At 38.2% G+C, this 15,710-nt stretch overlaps 1 protein-coding gene across 1 annotated transcript in view; it reads right to left on the reverse strand.

Annotated features, from left to right (window-relative positions):
- Positions 1 to 429: 429 nt before the first annotated feature.
- Positions 430 to 15,710, reverse strand: part of SLC9A2 (solute carrier family 9 member A2) — a 34,229-nt gene continuing 18,948 nt past the window's right edge. Inside the window, exons 5-12 of the mRNA XM_039714515.1 lie at positions 14,351 to 14,553; positions 11,695 to 11,784; positions 10,239 to 10,309; positions 8,586 to 8,747; positions 7,926 to 8,022; positions 6,904 to 7,035; positions 4,917 to 5,007; positions 430 to 2,906 (exon numbers count right to left, since the gene is read on the reverse strand). Coding sequence (XP_039570449.1) covers positions 2,536 to 2,906; positions 4,917 to 5,007; positions 6,904 to 7,035; positions 7,926 to 8,022; positions 8,586 to 8,747; positions 10,239 to 10,309; positions 11,695 to 11,784; positions 14,351 to 14,553 — 1,217 coding nt within the window. The 3' untranslated portion in view covers positions 430 to 2,535. The remainder of the gene's footprint in view (positions 2,907 to 4,916; positions 5,008 to 6,903; positions 7,036 to 7,925; positions 8,023 to 8,585; positions 8,748 to 10,238; positions 10,310 to 11,694; positions 11,785 to 14,350; positions 14,554 to 15,710) is intronic.

Consider the following 15,710-nt stretch of genomic DNA (forward strand, 5'->3'; position numbering starts at 1 on the left):
GCAGAGGGTACTCGCAAGGACACAGAGTCACAGAAGATTTGCAATTCTGCTTCACAGTATGACTGCTGGAGATGGCCTTGATGCTCGTATTCTATGGATTACAAGTGCTTTGGAAAGGTAAAAACATGCTATCATGTTTTGAAGCACAAAGAGCTTAAGACCGTATTTCATAAAAACGACCTTCAAATTGATGTGCTTGTACTATGGGGCACCATTTTAAGCACAAATAATGTGAGCGTGCCCTGCATTAATGGGCAGCCAGCATAGCAGTAAGGTTCCTGAAACCTGCATTCATTATTTAAAATTGTGCCATAAAAAATAACAACTGCTTGAAAAAAAAATGAAAGGCAGCTCTCCCCAGATAGAAGCCAAGTGCTTGGTCATTACCAGCACACAAACAAGAAAACTCCATGGAGAGTAAACTAAATATTGATGTGCAACATTCCACATTTATTGATTTGGTCAGTTTTCAGATCGGCCTGATATAAAACAGATAATTTAAACAATCTGATTTGTAAGGAGGATGTTGTCTCAAAACTGAAATCAAACCTCGAGGCTTTTTTCTTATTCAAACATGATCCAAATAACGCAGTAACATAGCATTCCCTGACAATTTTACAGATGAAAGTACTTTCCTGTTGAAAGACAAATTTAAATTTGTTTTTAAAACTTACTGGCTTTGCTTGAACCTAAGTTTATTTCCAAACAGGAGATGATCATTAGAGGACAGCTAAGTATTGATTTCCACAATAATCATTTGTTGAGAATAGCCATGAACATCTGACTGAGGATTATAGGGTTCACAGAACCATTCCTCTGCAGCTTAGACTTTGCATTTGCCACACAGCAGAATTTTCTAGAGCTTGAACAGAGGAAAAGGACTAAAGGACCTAAGGAAAGAGTTTGGGAAGGTTTTATATTTCAAATACATACATGAAATAAGTATTTTGGAAATGCTGTTAGAAGAAGGAAAGTCTTACATCCCCACTTATCAACCCCCCACCCATGAACATTTGAAAGAAATCTACTTTGTGGTTTTAAAAGAAAACTCTGATTTTTAATAGTTCTTTCAAAACAAGCTTAAATTAAAAAAAAACTTAATCTTATTGCCCACAGATTTAGAAATGTGCTAATGAAAGAGAAAAGTTATGATTTCACAGTGTACATTCTTCAATGAAAGTTATCAATTTTGTAACAAGTAGAAAGAAAATTATTTCTGCATTGTACTGAAATGTGTATCTGTGCTAAAGCAAGCTCAGTACTTAGATTATGTGGGACAGAAAGTGCAAATTCCTGAGAGCTACAGTTGCGTATCATTTATTTTAATGCTTCCCATATGCCCTCAAATGGCAGCCATTGATGCTAGGATCAAGAAGTCCATTGTTTTAAGGTGCACAGTGACTTCAGCTGATTCCAGAACCCCACTGTGCTACTTTTCTATAAAAACAAATTAGATGGAACATTTTTGTTCCTTGGAGTGCATAGCTCAGACAAAGAAAAGATTACCTTTCCCCTCTTACAGATGAGGAAACAAAAAGTAAAACAAATTAACCAGGGTCACAAGCATGAGCTTTTTGGAGTCTCAGTGGTCCCTGACTCAAACAGGAGACTGCTCGCTTTGTCTACGTGCAGTGCTCTGCAACTATTCTACTGCTGTGTTTGCATTACATTGCAACCAAGTAACTAAGGTGCAAAAAAGCAATTTTGATTCAAAACATTATTTATCCACTTGAAGTTTTTTGGTTTTAGGCCTTCTGATGTCCTGCTAAGTGCTCTCAGTTCTTGCTGACATAAGTGAAAGCCAAGGTAATTCAGTTTTTCTTTGGTGATCCTTATTACCTTTCAAAGGTAACATATTGCCAAAAATTCAGAAAGTAAAAATTCAAGATATTCAGGTCTTTGTTGCAAGTCCTTTTTATAAGCCTTATTTGCAATTCCCCTAGCTTGTTTCTTCTCTTCTTCCTCTTTTTCTGCATCAGAGGTCTTCAAGCAAACTAGGTTTCAGGAATATATTTATTCTTCTTTAGAAGTCTATATGATAGGTGCATTGTGCAATTTTCAGTGGTATTCATGTTGAAGCTCTGGTTAAAACAAGTATTATTGATTATAAATAAAATCTGAAATGATACACAAGTTTGGGGGTATTTCTTAAGAATCTATTCATCACTGGGCTTTCAACAATGACTTCAATAGAAAACTGGGTATTGAACCTTCGTGACTTGGTTCCGTGAGAGATGATGTGATAAGGCACATTTCCATACTATTTTAACAGTGGAAATAATGTGATTAAATTAAAGCATTGCCATAAGTTATTTGTAAAAGAGATATATTTTGGTTTTGTATCTTTAACTTTGCAATTGCTGCAGTATTCCTTTCACTTAGTTAATGGAGTTGACTTAACTCAAATGGAAGTGGTTAGACCCAGATGGAGGCTTGTTGTGTTATTTTAATGGATCCCATAGTCTGATCAGATCATTTAGAATCCTAATTCAATATGTCCATGGTTTATTATCAATAGTTCTCCTTTGGCTATGTTCAGTACAGCTGGTTCTCAGGCTTATTTCTCTGCCTGTCCCCTTGCGATGCCTGCCTAACTAACCGTGGTGGTGGCATAGGTCTTGCTGGCCCATGGTCTGCAGTCAAATCTTCCCTGCTCAAAGTGCCAAATCTTGGTCTCGTCAGCAGTGGCTGCCTGAACCCAATGGATGGCTGAGGCAAGGTGCTTGGCTCCTGCTGCTCTCCTCGTCCATCCTGGCTCCCGTCAACCTCGTTCTTCCACTCCACCCTAAACTCAGGTAGTGGCCTCTGTTGTCTCAGTCTCTGGTCTCTCAAGATTTTCCCTGCTCTGGGCCTTAGATTGAGCACTGTGGTAGCAGCATCCAACTCAGAGTCACTGCTGTCACCCACTGTTAATTGAAAACAGAAGTATAGTTTTAGGTGTAGAATATAAATGTTTCAGGAATATTTGAGTAACAGCACATTGAGCCCTTGCAGCCATAGAATAAAGTTTCCCCATATTTTTCTATATTCAGTGCTTTCTGATCAGACCCAGTAACAGCCTCTTAATTCTGCCAAAGTAGGGGATAGATTTGACTTTAAAAAATCAAAAGTGTGATTTTTAGAAAGGCCTCACACAGCTGTTCCTTGATTGCCAAGTGCTCCCTTGATTGAAGTGACATTTCCCCATTTCTGGGAAATTTCCAGTTTTTTGGATAGGAAAAAACTGCTTCTCTCTGAACTTAGGGTCTAGTCCCTGCTTACATCCAAACAGGATACCAAAATTAGATCTCTCAGCCTCACATCTCATGAAATCTAAACCAAGAGGCATTTCCAGAGCACAGCATGTACAGGAGCTCTAGAAACTTGACTTTGGAAAAGGAGCATTAACACTCTTACCAGGCAAAGGATCTCTCAAGGTCAATGTACAGATGGGTGGAAATATCTCATCCTTAATAAGACTGAATGTAAGACATGAAACAGAATCAACAGGGCAAATCTTATAGGTTGCAAGTGCTGCAGACTCTTCCTCCCACTCACAGAAGGGTAGAATATGCTCTAGGGAAAGGTGGCATCATTGCTTAGGGAATGCCCTTAAATGATCACTTTCAGGTAAACCAAGCTGGAGATAGTCTGGATGTGCACATGTGCATATATTTTTCCCCAGCAAACTTCTTTAAAAAGAATTAACATCTTCATCAAAACTTGCACACTTGAGTCATTTGTTAATAATTTTAACAATAGTTTATGAATGCCTCAGATTTGTTCTTAGACTTAAATCAGATATGATGTTTTAAATATATCAAAGTAAATAACTGTGCAACTGTCATAAGAACAAATTAGATTAGTAGCATTCATGTCATTTCTTTTTAAAAAGGTGAGGAAGGGGTCAACAAAATATATCACCATGTAATTGTCCATTCACCCAGATAATTATATATCAAGGGAGGTCTTCATCAGACTGTGTTTTCAGGCTTTTTCCCTTCTAAGTATGTCAAATAATATATTTTTTGACAATTGAATAATCTGGAGGCATATTTTCTCTTTAATTCTAGGTGACAGTAGGTGACCTCTGCAGACTAACTACAGAATAAAAGGCATCCTACACTCAGGAGAGCAACAATATCATTATTAGCAGACAAAAATACAGTCTTTTGTTAAATTAATTGGGAATAGTGAAAAACTAATTGGGGTGGATGTCGGGAAATTTTAGAAACTCTGCACAGGTTTCTTCTTTCCAGCAAGAGATCCTTATGACAGCTTGTCATGAAAGAAAATGCTCCCAAGTATGACATAAGCATAGTAATGAAACCAGTTTCAAAAGTAATATATAGAATTGGGCAAAGTTTTCACATCAAATATTGTGCTCCAACAGATTTTAAAATTTTTTTTTGTTAAAACTCAAGAACTACAAAATAAATCATTTGTGAGTTTAGGCAGAGGAAAAAAATTAATCTTGTAAACCACAGCATTTTGAGTTCTTCATGAGAACAATAAACTAGATCTAATGTCCTCATTTCCCTCTCTGGTTTGCTTCTCAGAGCAGTGTCCTCTACCCTGACCCCAGAGAGAAAAGAACCAAATACGCTCATAATCCAGGAGGGATATCTGGATTATGGAATAAAGATGAGAAGAATGAGCCATGGCAGTGTTCCTGGTGCAGAAGTGCAGGAGGCAGGTGCTTGCTGACATGAGGAGATGTGCTGGGAGGACAACGCCAGTATGGGATAGGAAGTGAGAAAGCCCCACAAAACCCTCCTGTCCAGGGCATTTCTCTACACTCACATTTCTGCTTTAGGACACACTGTTTTAAATGCTCTAGTTTGCTTATTTCTCTACAGCATCCCTGGAAAAACCTCCCTTCTATGTAAGCAAAATGACTGCAGCACAGTAAGAGAAAAGAAGAAAAAATTCATTACCTCTGGAAGATGTTTTATTTCTCACTCGTAGTTTCTCTGGGAGTTTAGTGTTCTTAGGAAGTGAAAGGAATCTTTTTGTATTTGCTGCAGCCTGCATGCAAAGAAAACCAAAACATTTTAAGTCACTGCAGCCTAGTGTACCTGCATAATGCCATGTTAAGATACACAACTGAGGCTTGAACACATTTCTGTAGCTAAAGGGCTTGAGAGTAGTTTTGAATTAGCTAATATGTGATCTTTTACTACACATTCAGTGCTGATTGCTGGCTGAAGACTGTGCTAACTAAGGTAAAGACTGAATAATCTCAAGCAGTTTAATCAAATGAAAACCTAGTGAAATGCCCTCTGAGATCAGAGTTAATAAATGTATTGTCTCTAACCTCAACCTTGCCTGCACAGGCTTTCCTAAGGAAGGTAAATGCTGCAAGCATGGCACTTCATGCAGCTTAAAACTTGTTTAAAACTTTTTATTAGCTGCAAAAATCTGGTGAGACTGTAGCTTGGGCTCAAGAACCAATCTGCATTCTGATCCTGCAAGTGCTTTATACATATAAATGACTTTATACAGTTGACTAGTCACACTGAAGTTGATGAGGAAGTTAGGCACCAGCATGATCATTTACCAGTTCAGGGCATAAAATTCTTGTTTTCCCCAGACTAAGATTTAAAGGCTCTGGGAACAGACCACACTGCACACTTCTGGAACACGAGAGGTACTTTCCAGGACAAGTTGCCTTTTTTTTTTAATTCAAAAGTTTCTCAAGGACATCCTTTCTTACATTTGCTACAAAGATTTTTAAAATCTTTACAGTCTATCAGCTCTCCTATGCTAATATCATTACTTGTGGCAGAACCAAAGGGACCCTGAAAGGAAATGTATTTCCATTAGAGATTTTTCCTCTTTGGATTTTTATTCCTTTCGTCTTTCTCTTCTTCCCTCTGTGGAGGATTTATCCAAGGATAATTATTCTAAAAATTATAGCCACTGTGTTTTAAAAAGTTATCAGACATCCTTTTTCTTTCCCTGCCCCCAAAGTCCTGCTGAGTCTCCTCACTATTCCACACAGTAAATAATTTAATTGTATGAAAAAGATAACATGTGTAACTGTGGTTGAGAAGAAAAAAAATCATTCAGGAACAGTCTTGTTGTTACAATTAACACCCCAGTAGTTCTGGTAATGATCACCTATGAGACATTATCATCCTTTTGGAAACATTATTCCAGCCTCAACTGCTGAAGGACAACTGTATGAATGAAGACAACAGTCACTAAATATTTCTGTAACGTGAAAATACATATTCACAGGATAGATAATTTCCTTGATTCCTGATATGACCCAAAGGATCCGTTTTCCTGCCTATTAGTGTTCTCCATTCCAATATGGCTGGAAGTTTACAACTGCAAGATTGCCTTATAGACCCAAATATTATCATGCCACAGCAATCCTTGTAAGTGGAACGAGTTTTCCTAACCAGTGTCAAAATCTGAAGGCCTGACTACGTTTTATGAATACTAAAGAGCATATAATATTTTTCAAGTGAAGAGCTTGCTCTGACTGATGTGGTCAAAAGTCCTCTCCTATATTTTGGAGCTTAAGTAGCTTTTCTATCTCAAAGTCATTTTTAACCTTTAATCATCCACACTTCATCAAAATACTGATAGAGAATACCTACATTGTGCACGGAGCCTGTCCAGTTTCTCTGAGGTAAAAATATGGCAGCAGATCCCACTCCCAGATCACATTCTACAAGACTGAAGCCTTGCTGAAGGTGTCAACACAAATTAAGGGGCTCATGGGTGCAACTCAAGGTGTAAGTGTGATATTACATGTGCAGTTGTCTTCCAAATTCAGGATTTTTCCCTGCATGTCAGAAGACTGCTTTTTCTGCATGACAGTTAGCTACAAAGAGCTGCTTTCAATAAAAATTAAAATTTAAAAAAACAGACAAAAAAAAACCAACAAAAAACACCACAAAATGCAAGTACCGGTCTTTCCCTTGACAGGCTGTTTGTTTTCCTCAGGCTCTCCCGAAGGCTGTGCCGACGACGGATCAGAATTTCTTTGGCCTGCTTCTCACTTGCATCTGCAGCCAGGCTATGTCGGTTGTAGGACATTGTCTGAAATGGAAAAGCAGTGATCACAGCCTGGAAATCATGATGTCAAATGTGTTGGACTATATGAACAGGGGAAAAGCAGGCTTTTTGCTTTAATAAGCATCATAAATCCTTGTGAATAAGATCGTATTGCAGATGATTAAGAACAATAATTATGCCAAGAATGTTTTTATTCATCAGCTTCACAACCACCTAGGTTTTTTGTTGGTTTTGGTTCATTTTTTTAACCTGCTGATATTTATAATGAAAGACAAAATGGAAGAAGTTGGCTTAATACCATGTTTACTCCCACACTGTAGTAGCTTGGTCAGTATGTCAGTAGAGGACACATTTGAAAGTGATGAGTCCCCTAGAGGGAAGTATTTTTACCTCCAGCAAGCTGAAGCTTGCTCAATTTTTGAATGTTTTCCAAGGGCTCAGGCATTCAAACTACTTGGCCACATGAGGACAAATGTGAAATGTCCTTTTGCTTTTATTTCACTATTTTTCCAGTTCATCATCTCTGATCTTAATACAAACAACTTTACAACTGGAGGCAAATAGGAAATCTAATCCCATATTATGAAGTTACCAATATACTGATACAAGTAGACAATGTTGGGTTGAATTGGCACCTATGATCCTCCTTTAAAACTGTGGTTGCATCAGAGGTAATAAGACAAAAACATTAAGCCTTATCAATAGTATAAGATCAAGTAAGTATTTACACAAAGGAATGTGAATATGCTACTCTACATATGACAGCATATGGATTCAAGGCAGCAGAGGTAAATAAGAGCATTATTTGTTATTGTATGATAGAGCAGATGTACTAGCTCAAAGATGTGTTAAGAAGATAATCAGTATATCACAAGAGCAATGGGATATTTATGTAGGCAAAAGTTCATCCTTACTCGGTGTCGTATTTGGTAGAGATTCTTTGTTAATATTTCTCGCATGTTTTCCATTTCAGTGGGAGAAAGGGGCTTTATCTTGCCTTCATGATAGTCACTGCAGCAGAATGAAAAAAAGGAAAATAGGGGAGAGGGAGAGAGAGAGAATATTTTTATTTTTATGGTCAGGAATGACATTTGAATTATTTCCTTTGTTAGAGGTGGAAGCAACATTTCAAAACAACCAAGTAGTAGGTGAAAATATAACATGTAGAAATGAAATCTTGATTTCATTTGCATCTGTGATCAAAATGGAATGTGATCAAAATGACAGTAATTTGTCCACTGTATTTAGGTACTATTCAAAATGCCCCTCAGGCTTCCCTTGTAGCTATTCTCAGCAGGCAGGCAGGCACGTGTTCAAGTCCATCTCCGCTCTACACGGCAGATGGATGTTCCAGGGAGCAGCTGTCCCAGTGAAATGACACACGCCGGAAGAACACAGCACTTCACCTGCAGCTACAGGCAAAAGGCTCTTGTTTCACACCCTCTTACTCTTCTGGTGACATTAGGACACAAAGTACCCTCAGTCAAAGTGATTATCCTGCCTACAGCCCGGGCTGTGGAATAAACTGTGTGACCCAGCTGAGCTGCTTGGCCGTGCTGGCATCGTTTGCTTACCTGAGAGACACCGACGATGGGACCTTGCTTATCATTCCACTCTCTGCCATCTCAATGGCATGCTTGATCTCTAGCTTCTTGTATAAAGAAACAATGCTGGATTTGGGCTGGTTCTCACGGATTAGAAGTCTTCGCAGGTATTTATTGTCGAACTTTTTAAACCTGTACAAACCAGTCCAACCAGTTAATTCTTACTGTGCATAGTTAAGGAAAGCCAATATATTGCAATGAATAAAATTTTAAAGGACTTTATTGTCTGGAAATGTGTCTGTTCATGTTAACAACCTAATGCTGAGTAACCTAAGAAAGGGTCAATTTCAACTTTACTTCAGATAGATAGTCTTAATAGGTTAGATAGATTAATATGTTAATGTCTCCCTAGAGGCAACTTTAAACTTTTAGGTATTCTCTTATTAGAAAATATTATTTTTAATTCTCTGTTTTCATCAAGACAAAGAGAACATTAAATATTTACTGTAATAACAAATAAAAGGCCAAAATTTGCATCAAGTGCTTTTTCTTTGAAATTTTAGCTTGCTTTTTTAAAACTTTAGAAGTTGTTCCTTTCTCTAAAGCAACTGCACCCTCTTGGTTGCTTAGTGAAAAAATATTGATTACAGCTGGTGTTGATTTTGTTTGTCAGAAAATATTTTGCCCTCCAGACATTCTGAAATTATTCTTGAATTGTGGGTGTGAAGGTCATGAAGAAGCGGGACTCTCCTTAGCTGTGCAATCTTTTCATTAAAGATCTCACACAGACTGGAGGAGAACCAGGCTAAGTAAAGAAAAGTTGTATCCCTGTCACTCATCTGTCAGGGAAGTGTCCTGTGTCACCCCCAGTCAATTCTGGACACTGTGTCCACCCTGTGTCAATTTTTATTTGAAGAGGGCTCGCCTCAGCCATTCCTGCTGGTGCTATTATCTCTTTATATAAAATACTTTTTTATATAAGTATATATAAAACACTTAAATTCTTCTTGGAGCAGAGACTAGAGGGTAGTAAGCAGTGCCCATGCTTTGGGTCTAAAGAATTTGGATGTAAAAGGAATTGGAGCCAACCTAATGATGATGATGATGATTCCACAGATAAAGTAAAAATATGAATTATTCAGGTATTGCCGGAGGTAATCCTCTTAACTGATACTAACCTTAAGGAATACCATCAAGAGCTGTGGAGCTGCCTGCCATTAGGATCTGTCATGTGTCTCATGCCAGCTGCTGCCTTGATCTTTCTAGAGGAAATCCACTAGCTTTTGTATGTTTACCATCAAATAGGAAACTAACCCATCACTTAACTGCCCTAAGAAATACAGCTTGCAGGAGGACAGCTGGGTGGGAAAAAAGGCTCAGCAGACATACAGGAAATGCTTTGCAACAGTCAGAATCATGCACCCTCAGAAGGTACCATCCTTCACCCTGGGATCAGAGGGCTGCCTTTCTTCCCAGCTGGAGATTCTGTTGTACTTGCTTGTGGTTTAGTAAAAGACATTGTTTTCCTACTTTCCCTTTGAAACCCACATGTTCTAAAAACAACCATATGCTTTCAAGAATAAATGCTGAAAATGAAATTTGATGCCCAACAGTCTTTGTTTGTTGCTGCAGAGCCATTTCAACCTCTCCTGTTTAACAAAGAGCTTCAAATGCCATTCTTACTTATCTCTCCAAAAGTTGTGACCCCAGTGTCCACACACATCTTCAATTCCAGTCTTCACGTGGTCAAAGAACTAAAGGAAAACATTGGTTCATTACATAAACGTATAGACATCACTTGCCTTATCTTTAGACCTTATTAGTTTTCAACTAACTTTAAAACAGAAACATCTAGTCACAACTCAGGACAATGCTTCAGTCCTACCAAAAGCAGTCCAAACCAAGCTCAAAGACAGAACCTGTTTCTTTCCCCCTAAATCTTCCTTAGTTCACAGCCACAAAAGGACAGAAGTTAGTTGCTAATTCCCTCAGTGTCAATCTTGCTCAGCTCCTGCCTGAAACTAAAGGCTTTTCCTATATTTTCACTTACTTGAAATTCCCTAACCACTCACTGTTATGCCTGGAACTTCCCCAGGCCTGACAGTGAGGCAAGCATGACTTTGTGGAGAAGAGAATCTCAGTGGACAGAAGCTCCCTACATCAGCACCAGCCCCTCAAGATGCACAGACAGCATTAGGTCCTGAGATCCTATTTTAGGAATTTGTATCATCTTAAAACACCCTGTCCACCTAATATTAGAAACACGCTCTCCCTGAGTCTATTATCAATTAGGAAAACTGAATCAGTTCAGCTAAGGTTTCACTGGATCCCAGAGGCAGCATGTTTCCTTTTAATTCAGAAACCATCATAGGGGTCTCTCAGTCTCAGAGAAAAACTGTGGTAGACATGTCCAAAGGATAAGCTCTAAAAGGACAGACTTTTAGATGCCTAGATTGGCTTATTTCCCAAATGTGGCCCTTACTATTCCTCCCTTTTGAAATTTCAAACCACTTGCTTCAGGTATTCTGCAAGGAGAAATACATTCAAGAAGATGCATGGCTAATAATCTGCAACAATTGGAGACACACATGTACCAAACATATATCCATAAAAAGGCTGATGGTGTAAGAATTTAGTAAGTTTAAGAGTGTGTTTAAGAGAAGTTTGCATTTGTTTAATTAGATTAAATCAAATACAGTATAATGTAATTAAATAAAGCCAAAGGTTTCCTGGTGTAGCTGAATTATAAAATAACATGTATCTCATGTGTGAAATAAACTACAGAAAGTTAATTTACTTCTAGATCTGAACAATTAAGAAAGTGAGAGATTCCAAAAAAAGGATACGTAACAGTAATTTCGGTAATTGCCAGAAGTTAAATATAAGCTTTACAATTATTGTGCTTATAACAGCTATCAAAAAGAAATCTAGAACATAATACTGATGCTGAATGCTGAATGCTTGTCTGAAGTTAAATATAAGCTTTACAATTATTGTGCTTATAACAGCTATCAAAAAGAAATCTAGAACACCCTCTCCATAATACTGATGCTCAATGCTGAATGCTTGTCCGCCTGGATGTGATTAGAAATTTCATCTATACAAGGGTTTCACCTATGATACTGAAGCTGCAACATACCCTGTTATAAATCTCTTCACTGACAGCAGGCTGCTTTTTATTTGACCTTTTGACATCAAGAAACTCCACGAGTGGGCGAATTGTTATTCCCTGTGAAGAAAAATAGAGTACAATAATTATAAAAGTGCATTAATTCTTTTGATTAGCAGGTTTTGCACTTAGCTATGAAGTCCTTGTCAGCTCAGACTCCATTAATGCAACAGAGGAAAAAAGGGCACCCTAAACAGAGAGCTCCAAGAGGGTCAACCTAACAGAAACTATCAGGAATACATCACCTATCCCACCCATAATAATTTTAAACTTTTTTTTTTTCAGTTTTGCTATGTGTTAGAAAAACATTAATTAATAAATTGATTCCCTGTAATTTTGAAATGAACATGTGAAGTCCTCTTTTTCAGTGTTTGAGTCCAAAAGAGGTATTCAAAGATATGTAAACAATATTATTATTGGTATCTAAGATCATGAAACTATGTTTTTTTGTAAATATGTATCCTTGCCTGACCATTCTCAGAGAAAGAACAGAAAGTTTTGGCTATTCCCTGAATGATATAATGGTTTTCAACAAGTATTTGTGGAAGAATTAAGATAATTTGTTTACTTGTACAGACACACTGGCACAGGGGAGAGGAATGAATCTCCTGTGGTGTTGAGATCAGTCCCTCCTATCCCAGACACCCAGGTCACATTTCTTTTCGTAAATGAATCAAGCTTTATTTTAAAAGTAGTTAGGTTTCTTTGCCCCATTGCTCATAATGGAACACTCATCTTGAACCTTATTGTTCTGATAATTAGAAAGCTGCTTCTTAATTGCATCATGGTCACTGTGTACCACTTTGTTCTTGTGCCAACATTTGTCTCTTTAGTTTAAACAGTGTTCACTCCCTCGTATAAACAGTAATTATAGTCCCTCTTCTCCTTCATCTTGCTAAGGCCAAGGCATCCTGGTCTCCTTTCCCATGACATGCTTACCAGTCCCCTGATCACTCCAGAATGTGCCACTATGCTCTAATGAAAATACCTGTCTCAGTGTGTCCTAAGATCACATTTGCCTTTCTTCTGTCCCCACTGTATCACTGCCTTAAAATCTACCCCACTACCAGCTAGTACACCTGCATCTTTTTCCCTTTTTTTTTTCCAGATCAAAGGTTCCCATTTCACAAGAGAAATTCCAGTAAGAAAGTCCTTGCAAGGACACGTTTGCACACATTACTGCTCAGTTTCATTCTGTTCCTTTCACACTGGCCCTCAGTTCTTTCCACAGGATACTGTATCTCACTGTCACCCTGAGAACACTTTTCAAAATCTGTCATCAAGAAACATCAGCAACAAAAACTCCTACATCTATGTGCCATGGTCAGTTAACAAGAGTATTACCTTATCCTTGAGGAATTCCTTTAATAATATCAGCCTATTATCTGGCCAGGGTGGTTGAACACTTAAGCAGGTGCCCAGAGAGGCTGGGGTACCTCCATCCATCAATATATTCAGAACTCAGCTTGACATGGCCCTGAGGAACATCATCTAACTTGAGGGTTGCCTTGCTTTGAGCATGGGATTGGACTAGAGACCCCCAGAGATCCTTTCTGACCCAAAGGACAATTTGCTTCTATTTCTATTTAAAGGAGGAACTGTAAGCTCCTTTTTCATTCATTTTACAGTCATCCTAATGTCAATCTAAACCTCAGTTTAATGAGTAATTACATTAGCAATCCCCTCTGTAGCCCCCTCCCCAAAGATTTTACAATAGCCCAGTTAAATGAGATTAATCAAGAAAATAAATTGCCTTATGAAAGAATAATACCAGGTTTTTCTTTGATAAATCATGTTGCATCTCACAGCATATTCCATTTATCTTCATATTTTAAATTATTCTGTCCTTCAAAATTAGTTTTCACAGCTAAAGTCAACTAACTGACCTCCACCTTGCCCCTTTGCCCAAGCATGAGCACAGATACTTGCTTCCCTCAGCACCTTTTTCCATGTAAAAGGCAGAGAAACAAAATTTTATATTTTTTTCCACAGATCTGATATTTCATTAATAGCCACTCACATCTCTCTCACTGCTCTGGATAATTACCAGTCTGATGTGTTTATCTGATGGGCTTGGCCTCCTCTACATTTTGTAGGTTTCAGTCTCTTGCTCACCCTTGACCAGGTCTCCATGGCCAGGTGGCCATCAGAGACAAGTTCTTCATGTCCTGACACACACCTGGTGCTTTCTTAGGGCTGTCCAGCTGGTTTGCAGCATCACTTCCTAACACCCGGACTCCATTCCATCTGCCTGGGCCCTCAGTGTCTTTAGCTCATTGTGCACTATGTCCAACACTGAACTTCTGAGTGAACACACAAATTTAAACATTCTAGAAAAAGGAATTAGCACTGAAGCTGTGCCCAGATTATCTTTTGTCTCTACTCCAACCTCACTAGTCTTAAATACTTAGTACTACTTACATGGTAGCATAAGTACTTAATATCTGGCATACTTTTGCTACCTGCCTGTGGTATGCATAGCATTTTTTCTACTATGACTATGGCAAGTACCTTCAAGTATGTTCCTTACAGTCATTAAGTTAGAAAATTTAATTTTCTACCCATTAGAGGTACTTCTTTACAACCTGTCTGAGAAAGAAGAAGTTCAGGAGAAGAAAGATAGTACCTGAATGAAAACGGTAAAGAATATCACCACGATAACAGCAGTGATGAACAATTTCTTCCTGGGAAACACAGCAGGAGGAAGCAGAAATACAAGTGAAAAACAAATTGCTCCTCGGAGACCTCCATAGGCGATAATAAATTGGTCCTTAAAAGTGAGAGGTATTGTCCGGAATACATTAATGATCTGAGTCAGAACAAAAACACCTGAGGGAAAAAAACAGAAATACAGAGAGGAGGGGAAAAAAAGGGATCTTCAGAACTAGCCCATGATGCTAATATTTGTTTAAAAATACTTCTATTTACTTCTTCAATATATATTATTGATGAAATGAAGCATTACTTAACAGCTTTAATATTAAATTAAAATGCCTTATGAACATAATTTTGAACATATTTAGTGAGCTAAACACCTCAAGTCAGCTGGATTTAGGACCTGAAGCAGCTAATAGATCTCCACAAGACAGCTACCTGCTAGACTACACCTCTATAACAGCAATAATTCTCTGCGTCAGTTTTGACCAAAACTCCTATTGCTTTTTCACTGCATTTGAGGTAATTTTGAAAACTGGTTTGCCTCCACCATCAATCTGTGCTTTGAATGCTGCAAACTCCTGTTCACTCAATTTTACTCACACAGACATGAAGGATGCAGGACTGGGATGGGGGGACAACACACCAGTTACTTCTGCTGCATCTTTTGGAAAAAGTTTCCAGGGATGTGGCAGACTGGATTAAAGGAATAAAGATAGGTGAAGGAAGCAAGCATAGGGGGCAAGAGCTGGGTGGCAATCAGGCTGTTGGTCTGCTTTTCAGCATAAAGTATTGATTGTGGGGTGGCAGGTGCAGTAGGAAAATAGTCCAGGTTTCTGCTCTGGAAGAGCTTAGACTTGAGAGCTGGATTAATGTAGGGTGCAGATTTGAGCATGACCCACCCATACACATTCAGGGACTGAATCATTAGAGATGAAGCTGGGGAGAGGAGCAGATTTAACACCTACCAGCCTGCCCTGAACCTAGCTCTCTAGGTGAAAGAAAGAGCTTGTACTGTAAATTTAGGAGGGATCAGTTTCTTACAGGAGTTTTTCTTTACACTTCAATTACAGCATTTACATACCATTGCTGTCAAGGACTGTGAAAATCCCAAAGCTAGTGAACATAAATTATAAACGAAACAAAAACAAAGCAAAAAATCCTACAAACTAACAAACAAGCAAAAAAACCCCAAAACCTTTTTAATTCCTGAATGATTGCTAATTATTTTTACCAAAATGTGGTTATTTGCAAATAAATGTTTACTTAAGTACATGTATTGTGATTAATAAAGCAGACTGCCTCTCACTTTAGGTGAGTAGGATCAGGGA

Source organism: Passer montanus, unplaced genomic scaffold (assembly GCF_014805655.1).
Source record: "Passer montanus isolate IOZ18808 unplaced genomic scaffold, ASM1480565v1 scaffold3, whole genome shotgun sequence".
NCBI classification, from domain to species: domain Eukaryota; kingdom Metazoa; phylum Chordata; class Aves; order Passeriformes; family Passeridae; genus Passer; species Passer montanus.